The 13,628-nt window shown below is 32.1% G+C and overlaps 1 protein-coding gene across 1 annotated transcript; it reads right to left on the bottom strand.

Annotated features, from left to right (window-relative positions):
• Positions 1-7,324: 7,324 nt before the first annotated feature.
• Positions 7,325-13,168, bottom strand: LOC140771410 (monocopper oxidase-like protein SKU5). The gene is made up of 9 exons (XM_073112947.1): positions 12,849-13,168; positions 12,627-12,736; positions 12,256-12,526; positions 12,012-12,150; positions 11,022-11,388; positions 10,264-10,629; positions 10,086-10,164; positions 7,842-8,041; positions 7,325-7,736 (listed from the first exon to the last, which is right to left on the bottom strand). The coding sequence occupies exons 1-9, from the start codon at positions 12,987-12,989 to the stop codon at positions 7,631-7,633; spliced, it is 1,779 nt and encodes a 592-aa protein (XP_072969048.1). The 5' UTR covers positions 12,990-13,168; the 3' UTR covers positions 7,325-7,630.
• Between the last annotated feature and the right edge of the window lie 460 nt (positions 13,169-13,628).

Below are 13,628 nucleotides of genomic sequence, written 5' to 3'. Positions count from 1 at the left end.
CTTTATCAAAAATCTTAATAGTCAATGCGATACTAAACTCACTTTCTTTTATTTTTTATTATTATGATAGACATTTTAAAGCTAATTTTATATTATTTTATTTCTTAGATTTGAATAAGTGATACATAATATTAAGTACTCTTTGAGCTCCTTTTATTTTATCATTAATCCATCATAAATAATGTGTGGATCCTACTTAATTTCTATCACAAAGTTCATAAAATGTTTCAAGATCAAATTATAATTTTTCGAATAGTATAGAGTTTATCATTATAATTTTCAATTTGCATAAAGTTTTGATTTATTAGTTATCTTTGCAATTAGCACATATACTTATACTTAATTTATATCTTTATTTTTTTTTTCCTTTGGAAACCTAATCCTCTCTCCTCTTGGGTTATCTAGTCAAACTAACATATCAATTAATTGACTTATACATAAATCGAAGTTCTCAGATTTGAAATTTTAGTTTTATATAGAAACAACATATATTTTTACAATTTTAAGTTAAACTTAATTTCATTATGAATATCAAATTCTAATTTTAGTAAATTGTGGCTCATAGTAGTATTATAATTTAGTTCTCATTTTCTTTTTTTAACAATAGTGTTATACCCCATTCTTAATATGACTAATTTAAATCTATTGTATATTTATCCATCCAACATTCATAGATAAGCTTAATATAGCAAGATAGATTAGTTTGCTCGATGAAGTAGTAGTTCACGATTGATTCACTAAGTTATAATCGTAAGTTTAGTTTAATTTATTATTCGGAATTAAACTTAATAATATATTTTTTAGTTATTCCTTGATATGCTCATATATATAAAGGAATTGAAAGAATGTTGGAATTGGGATGTGAAATAGGATATCTTTTGGGGAGAAAAAAGCTCATGGGCAAAGAACTTAATACCAATTAAACTAATACAATCTTAACACACACACAAAAAATTGAGTTACTACCTATGAACAAACTCCACAATTTGGTAATCATTTAAGTACCACAAAAAAGAATATATTGCAATAAGTTCAAATGGCACAAAGAAAATATAATAAGATACACAAACCAATTTCAACTATACCTCACTATCAATGCCTAGTGGGATGAGGTGTAGGGTGGGTGTGGATTTTTCTATATTATAGAAAGCTCAATGTTACAAACTTAATCATGCTTAATTCACTAGTTCATATGATACTCTAAATTCTTCGCAAGATAGACTCAGTATGGAAGTGACTAACATATAGAGGCAAAATTAGATGTAAATAATATTGTTAAAATACAAAGACAGTATGAATTGTGAAACTTTTATTTTTATTACAATAACTTTTTTACATTCAAATTGGAAAAGTTAGGTCTTCATATAGAGACAAATGAGACATAAGTATAGTATGAGAATTGAGTGGTATGAGAGCTCAAAACTATGTTGTCTGCCATGATGTATTGTAGTTAGAAAATTTAGTGAAGCAATAAGTATATATTTTGGCTACTAAAAGGGAGTAAGACTGTTCCTCTCCTAACTGAAATGATCAAATAAGAGGAGAATGAAGAGGCAAACGCAGTGGTGATTAGAAAAGAATGTCAAAAAATCTTAACAGAGTGTTGAATACACTTTTTTCACATAATATCAAATATAACTAAGAGTTATAATGTGAAATAATTGATATTAAAAAAAAGTCCTGTAAAAATTAAAAACTGGAAGTATGTCAAAGAGTTGAAATATAATAATGCGTTCTATTATATATTTTTACTCTATTCTTTCCATATCATATTTTCTAATTCTTTATAAATTGACTCTCTTATCTTAGTTTAATAATTACTTTTATTAATAGGATCATTATACTTGTTTATTAGCTCAATTTAGCTATGATTATTACTTATGTCTTAATTCGTTATGCAACTTTATATTTAACAAATTATATTATAGATTAGCTTTTTAATCCTATATCAATAGTATTAAAGCCTTAACTTTTTAGTATAATCTTTTTTATAAATTAAACTCCATACTTACAAAAATTTTGATAGAGTCAAAAATTAAAAATTGTAGAAGTTCAGCAGAGTAGCTATCTATTATGTTAATTTTGATTTTATACATATTTGAAATTATATTTATCACTCTCATTGATTGGTTTAGAAATATGTTTAACTTGATTGAAAAATATGTTTAACTTGATTGAAAAAATATAATTGCATTATTGATTAGATTAAAGAATTCATGATAAGACTTCCTATTATTAACATAGTGGTTGATTCCTAAATTGAACTATTGATATTACATAAAATTTTAATTATAAATTTAGCTTTTTTTAAGAGGAGGTCAACTGACCTATTTATTTAAATTGAAACCCAGATTATAATGAAAATTAGGATGGGGATTAACCCACTCTTTAAAAACTTTCTTGATAAAAGTAAATGATGCTAGATTGTTAGTTATAACGTTGTCGTTTCTACTAGTATCTACTAGTAAAACAGAACTTTAGGGGAGGGGTTTTGGGTTAGAATAAGGGAACATTCCCTAACAATGAGTTCTAGCACCCATTTAGAACTATCTTGGCTTAAATCTGTTACCATTCCGATCAGCTTCTCACAGTTAGAAAATAACTAAACATTCTTACCATTCACAACATTCATGGCTTCTTTCAGTAACTCCCAAAGAGCTAAAGCTTCACCGTGTAAGGCACTACTACAGTGCTCCAACAAAATGGCTTTACGTAGGCAAAAGTCAGAGGGATACTTTAATAGTACTACGTTTATTCCTCCAGTGTTTGAACCTTTCCATGCTGCTTTCGACTAGCCCATTGAGTCCTTTTATTATATTCGCTTGTTGCTTATCTCTAGGGGGATTAGAGAGAGATAAGTTCGAGGGCCCCGAAGGGATATCGGAGTGATCAACTGTGGGTCTAATTTCTGTGATCAGTAGGACCTTACTTAGATAAGGCTTTTATCCTCTAAAAATGAGATTGTTTCTACTTCTTCATAGGCTGGAAAGGATGCTAAAGCAGTACGACGTATCCTTTTTAAATTTAGCCATTTTTAAAATTTATTTATGGTTTACTTTTGTTGGGATAGATGGATCTAGTTGTTTAATCCTAGACAATATCTTTTTATCAGGAAGGATTGACTTTTATTCTATTTATACTTAGCTTATAGGCTTATTAGTAATTAAATAAGACATATTACTTGGTTCGGTCACGTAGATCTAGGATTAATAAATCTCATTTTCTAATATTACTTTAAATAGTATCACATATAAACTTTATTTAATAACTAAAAGGATATCAATAAAATGTGATATTTAGTCACATATGAAAATGAAATAATATGTGACATATTTAATAAATGGCATAAATCCACAACTTATATTTGAAGAAACTTATTTAATATTTACCTACTTTTTAATCTGGTTTTATTCAAGGGATGAAATACTAATTTTGACTTTTTCATACCTCTTATTTTACTAGCCATATTTTGCAATGCTAAGTTGGATCATGAGTGTTTATTTTTTTAAGGTGTTAAATTTATTTAAGCAAGTAGTATGAAAAATAAGTTTGGAGTTATACTCTTGCAAATTTTAATTGAGTTTGTATATTGAGTCTTACTTTCAATGGATTTGCTCATTTATATTTACGCAATAAATCTTTTCAAAGTCAAGGTTTAAAGTGGTTAATTCGGTGGTAATTTATTATTTTTGTTCAGAATTGACAATTAATACTATTATGATAAAAGTATAAAAACTAAAATTATTAGTTCATTAATAATAGAATCACACTTATTATTTAGCTATTTAGAGTTCACAAACTATATTTATTTAGTTGTCATTGATTATCTCAAACACAAGGTAAGAAATTCTTAAACTTTCATATAAAGTTAGCTTTTAAAGATAGGACCAAAATTATAATATTAAATGATTAATATTAGGTTATGGATTTACAATATCTTAGTTAAAATTTTAATTTGTATTTAGTGAGACTAGCTTAAAGACTTAATAATCATAAAAATATTTTTTTTTAACTTTTTTCTATGATTAGCTTGATGACTCTAAAAACTTATCATTTTTTTATAGTAAAGCAATTATGAAGAGTAGCGAATGATAACACTAATAATTTTAGATTATGACAAAAGTGTGTGGGTTAATTTATAGGTCAATGATGATATATTTATAGTAATTATTAAACAAACATAAATAAATTGAACATTTAAGACCAATTTGATAATTAAAAGAGAAGTCAAACTCAAGATTGATTAAGAGTAGTAGTTGGTACATAATAGAAGGTAACTAATATAGATGGCCATATTTTTAGAAAGAACTAAAGTAAAATAATCAATATAAGAGTATAATACTCATATACAATGACTTAAGCTTTTAAATTGAATACAGATTTCAATCTATGCTTCTAATACGTTTTTCTTAATTTGTATTTATATTAGCAATAGAGCTAGCTTAAGTTAGTTTATATTTTTTATTTAATTTAATTTTTTTGCTGTTGTTATATTATGATGGAGATTTTTTTTTTTTTTTTTTAACAAACAAACTACTGCATCTCTCATTTCATTGAAACTTAAAAAACTATTAACTTCTAAACATGTTATCAATACTATCATATACTAACATACTAGCATACTGGCATACTAGTATACGAACACATACTAATATACCACCTTATAAGTACAAAGTATTCAAATCTATACAGCAAACAAAACCAAGCTAATTTCCAAATCCTAAATCAAAACATAGCAATATAACAAAACACCATACTGAGATCCACACACAAAAAAACTAAATGTTTAACGTAATAAAACAGACTCTATTAATACATTAGAATGTCAATCTAAAGCGATAAGATCCGTCGCCTCACCCCTAATTTGCCAATAAGCACGTTTCACAGCCTTCATTTCTTGAATCCCTGTCCAGCATAAGAATAATGTCATTACTTTATAAAATAAAACATCCAAAGTTTTAGAGTAATTCTTAAAAATTTTGTTGTTACTTTCAGCCAAATTGATCATAATAATGTATTTAGCCAAATCAGCCACGACTTAATCTTTTTAGCTACCATGTTCATATTATTCTTTTCAAACTAGTTTTTGATATGTTTAGCCTTACCAATTATTTCCTAATTATTTTTCATTTTTTCTATAATTTGTTTCACATAACTACATCTAACAAATAAATGGTCTACAAATTTTATTTACTCACAGTTACACATTTTAGAGTACTCAACTAACATTTCCTCATCAAATTATCTCTGGTCAACAGCCTATTATTATATACCAGTCATAGGAAAGCTCTAATTTTAAGGGAATTGTTATTTGCTAGATTTTAGCAAATCTTTTTAAAATAATCTCACCATTATTTAATAAATTATAAATAGACTTTACTGTGAATATACCATCCTTTTCAAACCTCCAAATAAATTTATTTTTCCCAGCAGGAATCTGAACATTGCTATTACTAATCCAATTTATCATATTTTGTTCCTCCACAATCAACTGCTCTAATAAATTTTTTTTATATTTGAAATTTAATTCTGTCCATTTTATATCTCTTATACTAGAATATTCTCATCCTAGATAATATTAAATAGATATGGATAACATTTAGCTAGAGGGCAATATCCAATCCAAATATTCATCTAAAATTTAATCTTACTGTCCATATTAACTTACCATTATAAGCCAACTTTGAAAACAACCCCTAGTACAAAACACCTCTCTAAAAAAGGAAAATTATAGTAGAGTTCATCAATTTGAACCGATTCCACTTTAACATTCTTATAATATCTTTGTATCACTATCAGTGACCATATTTGATTATCCGAATTCAATAGCCTTTACTACCATTTTGCTAACAAAACCTCATCTAATCCTTTTAGATTAAGAATACCCATATCACCATATTTTTTTTTCCTCATATAAACTTTATCACAGTTAACTAAAGCATAGTATTTTTTATCAATTTTAGTCTCATGCCACAGAAAATTCTTTCTCGGCTTATCAATCATTTTCCTTACCTAGACTGGCATATTAACAAAAGTCAAATAGTATAAAAGGACTATACTCAAGACTATTATGATTAGGAGTTATGAGACATGGTTGTCGACGACCTATTATTCAAGTTGAATTTCACTTTATTATGCAAATAAATTTTAATTTTAATTTTTATGACTTCTATTATATTTTGCCATATTGTAATAATTATTATATTGCTATTAAAGTTTTGATATTTATTCATTGTTGATTTTTTATCTAATAGCTTAATTTTTTAGATTAATTAGTTATCTAATATGGCATTAATCCTTAATTTTTTAAAATTTTAGAGTTCATGTCACGTCTACCTCAATTTAAATCATTCTTTTATATTATCTATTTCTATACAATGATATACATCTTATTATCTTTTATCTATCCACGTATGGTATATAAAGGAAGGTTACACATAGAACAATATTATTGGTTTATTACCTAACTATTAAACCAGTTAACAAATTACAACTTTTCAGTACTGTTGTAGCACAAATTTAATATGTTTATCCTCTTATTAGTTTTATATATTCTATGTCCAGATTTATAACATTTGTTGATGGGCTCAATAGAATAATATTCAGTATATAACAATTAAGTACATATACTTTCTATACTAGATGCATATTTCGTTAAATAATAAGATATATTCAGTATGGGACGGTGCACACTAAATTTCATGAATAGCAAATAAAAAAAATTCACATGCTATTAAATTGGGTATGAAAAGTCCCACTAAAAGATTTCTACATCACCTCACTATTTATACTCTTTGATTCCTCCATAAGGGAGGTTTATTCTGCTCTTGGATCAGTATCTAAACAAATTCCTTTAGCCAAGGTAAGAATTTAACCCATTATTACGTTGCAACAGTAAAAAAAAATAAGAAAAAGGAAGGGAAAAGAAATTAGATCCAAATGAAGCTCAAATCACATTCATTGCACTGCAATGTAATGCAAGGTAGTAGTTGACAGTTTGGCTGACAAGCTCGAATTCTCTTAATAGGAAAATTATACCTTAATTAGAACATTCAACCATCGTTAGCAATTAAAAGATTGAAAGTAAATGCTTTGTGAGACAGTAGTCTCCTTTTATTTTTGCGTAGAGGCAATTTCATGCAACCAAAGAAATTATCAAATTAGAAGAGAAAAACCCTAACAGCCAGGAAGTATCACACAAACTTTCTGCCAGAAGATGGAGCATTACTTGTGTCACATACAGCTTGAAAGAAAAAAAAACAGAACATTATGACATAACTGCAAAGCTTTAGGAATTTATCAACATAAATATACTCCGAAGACAGATTCAATTGAAGACAAGTTTACAACACTCATGGATGGTGGATTCTCCAGACAATTACTTGTCTGAGGTGAATAGAAGTTGCATTTAGTAATTGATCAGCACAATTTTGCAATAACAATGATCAAATCAGGACGAATGTGAAGAGCTAAGCAGCATTCCGCTGCACAATGAAATTGCCATCATATTGACAAGAACAGATTTGCACACTAAAACCCTACAATTGAAGCTAGTCAAAATCACACTGTGTTCCTAGGGGAGGGGGAAAAACAAAAACCCAACTTTAGGCATCACTGGATCTGGAACGATTTATAGGACAAAGGCAAATGACACCAAGAGAAACATCAGCTTGAATAGCTCGCCCCTTCTTAATGCAGGGGTAGAAGATGACTCTGATCCATGGGGGGTCTGCGCCCTGAAATATATTCAGATTTAAACATGAATGAATTGTGGATAACATGAACGATATGAAGCAAGGCATGATCAAACAGAAGTAATATGGGGATTTCAGCTACCATACTTTTGCTTATCTTTCAGGAGGCCGCAATAGAGGACATTATCTGGCACTAGCATCTCAGTCTTGTTATAGCCTTCTGGATCGGCAACTCTAACATAAACTTCCTGCCCAAGATACCAGGTGTCTAGATTTTCCACGCGCAAGTTCCAGATGCCCACATTGTCAAGAGAGACTAAGATAGCTGTCCATGCCCCTGGGAAAACCTAAACAACAGACATGGAAGTTTTACTCAGTAATAGACTAACAAGTAAAGAAAATGCTCTATGAAATAAGAACTTGGTATAACTCCTATATAACAGCTGAAACAAGACTAACATGGCAGAGAAAAAAAATGCAAAATAGACTAGTGATTAATAATGCAGGTTGAAATCCCAATTGGTCATTCAAGTTACATTATTTATACTACACAACAGAACTTAGTATTGAAGACACTAGAGTTCATACTTCTATTCTACTGATACTTACTACCAAGACAACACTGATATTTCTGCATACCTCTTGACCTGACCGAAAAAAAATCGCAAAGCAAAGGAGCAAGAAAAGCTACCATTATGTGCAGAACAAGCATAAGAACATAAAAGACAACCATTTGATTATACAATTAAATGAATAATATGAACTGCAAAGTAACATATGATGGCAAAGTGTGTCTGTGTACAATCAACCAAGCTTCAGTCCTAGAAAAGCTGGAGTGAATGAATTCATAAGTCCAAGAAATCTCAAAATAATTGATGGAAAGAATATTTTCTTTTTCTAAATGACCTTCCAAACTTAGCACTGTTCAGGAGAAAGACACAAGTATATGGAAATAGAAGTTGATAGGCAGGATAGAAGGTGCAATGAACTTATGTATCGATGAACCTATTTATTAGTTTCTTTCATTTCATGATACTAAAATTAGGTCAACATCATACATGCTACATCATAAGAATGAAATTTTCTCTACACCCAAGTGATCCAAATTACCAAAGTTCATTTATGGGCAATTAAAAGACTAGCAACTCCACAATATTCCAAACCATGACATTTCCCAAGATCTGATCTTCCCATTTCCTCCATCTAATGCTTGGCATGAAAATAACTTGATTTTGAGTCAATAGCAAATGTGTCTTGCATGTCACATGAAGACGCTAATCATTACAAAGTTCTACTAGTGGAGTCTATGATACAGTGCTTTCTATTCCTTAACATTTTTTTGCAGCATGAGAAATATGACATGACATAGGACGTATTGCTTAAAAAACTCAAAACATTGGTTAATTCTCAATGCTTAGGCAGCAAATGGAAGTGATAAACTGCAGGCTTCAGATATTCACAGAAACTATTAATAGATATTTCCTAGTTAATCAAAAAGCCAACTCGAAAAATTAAATTTTTGCAGAAACTTGGGTCTGGAAAAAAATGTTTTGTATCACTAATACAAATTATAAAGAACTTGTAAGTTGTAAGTTGTAATAACAAATAAAAAATAGAGCTCTGGCGCCCAATAAAGTGTTTTTGCTCTAACTTCACTAAAAAGAGAATGCATCCAATGGAGTCCATCAACCCCATCCGGTTCCACTCCACTAAAATGGCTAGCAGGCAGTTAAAACCAGCTATCGCAGCCATTGCATGAAGAACAGTTTCTGTCAAATCAAATATATGAAGAGGGAACTCCATATTATAGAATACATATAGGGAAATTGAATGGTTATTTAAGAGAAACAATGACTATTAAATGACCAGTTACCAGTGGCTTTTGTCTGGGACATACACCAAGATGAACCAACATCTCACATTAATTCAGTTTAGCAGAAGGATTGGATGCTGCGATTATTGGAACCAAAATATTTGAAGTTCTACCAATGGCACAGAAGGTTCTTGAACCAAATATATACAACTATTATCTTTGATATTTCATATTTGACATTCAAAAACTCATGAAGAAATAATAATGAATCAGTATTTCTACTTTGATGATATGGCAATGCTATATTTTATACTATATTAATTTCTTCCTTCGAAGATTATAAGGACAACTAACTGATATACAAAAATCAGTACGAATAAAATTTGGCCAATCAATTGGCAAGATCATTACCTTGACATCAAAAAAATAGTTTAATCAACAGAATGAAAGAAAAAAAAGAAATGCAGTACAATGTAAATAATCTTCACCATAAAAGCAATCCATTAGTGATTAACATCTGGATAAAAATCCGAGGCAGAAGAAATGCACCATAAGATAGGTAATTTCTAGGTAGATACCTGAGTTGTACAGCGAGAAACACCATCCCATTTATTATATGTGCCTCTGCTGTTTTCAGTCCACTCCCCATAATCCATTCTGTAGTTAATAAACCCCATTTTGTTAAGAAGTGTGATAGCATTCAAGCATAAATATGTCCATGAGCTTATAAACCAAAAGACTAAACGTTGTACATACCCGACTACAAAAAATGCATATCCATCCATATGGTAGGTCTGAACTATAGAGTCATTATTCTGAAATATAATCTCCATGAAACCTCTGTACGTGCCATTAATTACAGATGCTCCAATTCTAGGTGGAGCATTAGTTGGCCTGGTGGGAAAGTCAAGTGTATATACTCCCTTCTTATCGTATAGGTCAGCAAGTCTTAGTGGAGTATCTGGCGGAGAATAAGAATTTCCATTTAGTGTAGTCCGGCGTTTTCCACTAATGATCACAGGTGGTACATTTTTCAGCACATATACTTGAGTTACATTGATAGAGCCATATTTAAAAGATCCTTGAGGATTGGGGCGAGCAGCACCAGAGGTAACATTTGTCCTGAAAAATTTACAGATAGAGGTATTAGTATGCTGTGAAGCTTAAATAGAAAGAAATTATTTGGCGGATTGCAAGTTCACAAAGAGCATGTTGCTATGGGTGTTCTAAACAAGGCTCTCACACCTAAACTTCTCAGGTCCAATGAACAGGTGGCTAATGACTAGGAAAGGGTGGTTCTGAAAGACGAGACAAGAAATTTAAAAATCTCCAGCAACCTCACAGATTAGATTAAACTTTAAAGGTTTTACTTAATCAGTGAAACCACAGTATAAGGCTTTCATAGACCTATAATACCAGAAAATAATTGAAAAGAAAATTTTTAAAAAAAATTAAACAGAAGACAAGTCTTTAGATGCCCAGATATTTAACTAGATAAAATATTTCATACGAACCTGACAGATTTCGCTTGATTCATTGAAAATGTTTTGTCATAGAAATCATTAGGAGGATCAGGAAGAGGACCAGATGCTTTGCCTTTGGAGTTTGAGTAGTGCAAAATGGCAACACCAGTAACTCTGGTCCAACGCGACTCGTTAACAAACCTAGCACTAGCCACAATGTAGTAGTCACTGCTTGCATTCTGATCCATTGTAACCAAGAAAGAGTATGACTGGCCCACATGGATGTCTAGGTTGGTGAAATTCTGCTGCATAGTGTATGTGCCTTCTGTTTCAACAAGAAGCATGTTGTGATTTTGAACTCTGAAGTTCAAGCTAGTAAAGATGCCAACATTGTGGACGCGAAAGCGATATGTTTTTCCTGTTTCAAGGAACCAAAAGTGTCAGACATCTTACCATAGAGAGAACGCAAATATATAAAATAACCTGACAAAAGGATAACACAGCCACGTCACTGTAGGAGCAGCGAGTACTACGTGAAAAAGACAGTATATACTAACAAATTATGTTAAAAATTACAAAATTGAAAAACAACGAGGCGAATCTAACTCAAGAACAAAAATGGGAATTCAGATATGCACATACCAACCTAAAAAGAAATTACATAAAATGAGGAAGGTGAAGTCATATATTTTCTCCTGCGCATTTGTGCAGTACAGAGGAATAATAGGGGCAAACTGTATTTAAGTTTTAAGTTGATGAAATATTAGGATGCTAAGTAATGTTGTTTCAGTTTTTATAAAATAGATTGTATCTAATTTGATAGTACACGTGCAAATATATCAATCAAAAAGTAAGCTTTTATACTATTACAATCTGAAAGCTTGTATCCTACACGGCGAGCCAGTTTTGACAAACCAAGTAAATCCAGGATTCCATGACTACTCATATAAATGGCCATTTTTATAAAACTTCTAATATAATTTTTGGAAAAATATATAATCTTCAAAAAGAAAGAATTCTAAAGGAAGAATGAGCATTCACCTGGTTCAACATTAATAGTTTCATAGTCAATACCATCTGGGACCAGCGAGGTGTTATACCTATACGGACCCTTGCCGTTCATCAACACACCATCGGGCATGCCGAGATCTTTCCCATCATCAAGTATCTTCCTCAAGGCCTACAGAGCACAAAAATGGAAAAATGCAATCAACATCAGAATGAGACACTCCAAACAACTCCAAGATCCAATGCACCAAATGAAAATCGTGTGATTGCAACGGACCGTGTGGTTCTTGTTGAACCAGTCCCCAATGAAAAGGGTGAAATCCCCGTCAGGCTTCCCGAACGGCACAGGGATGACCTCCCTGTTATTGACGGTGATGCCGCCGTACCCGCCGGCGGCTCTTTGGAGGGAAAGGGAGGGGAAGTAGAAGTAGCTCCCAATTTGATCCTTCACTTGGAACTGGTAGGTCCAATTCCACCCTGGTGGGATTGGACAGTTGGTCCCTAAAACACCATCCTGCCAACAATTCTTCCTCTGCTGGATCCCATCCCTGCCCAAATTCCCAAAACAAAATTTACAAACAAAGCCCTGCAAGAAATCTAACAAATTAAAAAGAAAAATGGAGGAAAACCCAATAGAGATTCCACTACCATGTAATCAAAAGAGGTTCATCCAAGCTATTTAGCACATTCACCACCACGTTCCAGTTAGTGGTGACGTTCATAACCGGGCCAGGGAATTGCTTGTTGATCGCTATCACCTGCAGCCATTTTTACGGTATTCTAGTGATTTGGCTAAAAGATGAGGAGCTAAATATTAAAAGAAAAAAGAGAGAGAGAGAGAGAGAGAAAAATGGCACAAGTATATCTCACTTGTTGCTTGACGCCGAGAGGAGCCGCAGTGATGTAAGAGACGTCCCAGTCGAAGAATGCGAAGGGATCTCCGGCGAAGGAAAGTCCGAACAGAGCTGAGACACACAAAAATGGCACCACCAGTGCCATGGCCATGGCCATCACCTCTCTCTCTCTCTCTCTCTCTCTCTCTCTCTCTCTCTCTCTCTCTCGCTCCCTTTCTTGGATTCACCTACAGTAGCAATGTGAGTACTCTGGAATAATGGAGGAGCGGAGGAGAGGAGGTGAATAATAAAAAGGAGGGCAAAAATTAGTTGCTACTAGCTCAGTCTTCTCTGTCTCTTTGACTTGCTATGGTTTGTAGTGGTTGCCTACAATGTACAAATTAAGAGGATGGCGATTAAATATTAAATATTAAATATTATTTTAGTTTAAAGTTGGCTATGCAAGGAAATTTGAGTGTCTGAGGGAAGCGGAGGGGGGTGGGGGGGACGAACAGCGAGAAGCGCGTGCCAGCGAATAGCCATTAAAGCTGCTCGCGCCGCAAGTTGCCGGAATGGTCACCGCACGAAGCTGACCACGTGGCGGTGTTGGTGTTTCGTGTTATTGGATGCAGAGCGGATCATCTGCCCGAGCGCTTGGGATGCGGTGAAGGGCACATGCGTCGCGCCAGCACGTTTGCGGGGCCCGGTGCGGCTTCTACTTTATTTATTTCTCCTCTTCTTTCTTTTTTCCCCCAATTTGTGGCACGTATTTTTATTTTAAATTTCTGGGAGGGAAATTAGATCAAGTCGTATGATT

Source organism: Typha angustifolia, chromosome 11, assembly GCF_048772165.1.
Source record: "Typha angustifolia cultivar Huaian chromosome 11, ASM4877216v1, whole genome shotgun sequence".
NCBI classification, from domain to species: domain Eukaryota; kingdom Viridiplantae; phylum Streptophyta; class Magnoliopsida; order Poales; family Typhaceae; genus Typha; species Typha angustifolia.
The sequence above is the reverse complement of the archived record's forward strand: the minus strand, read 5'-3'. Positions and strand labels throughout refer to the sequence as shown.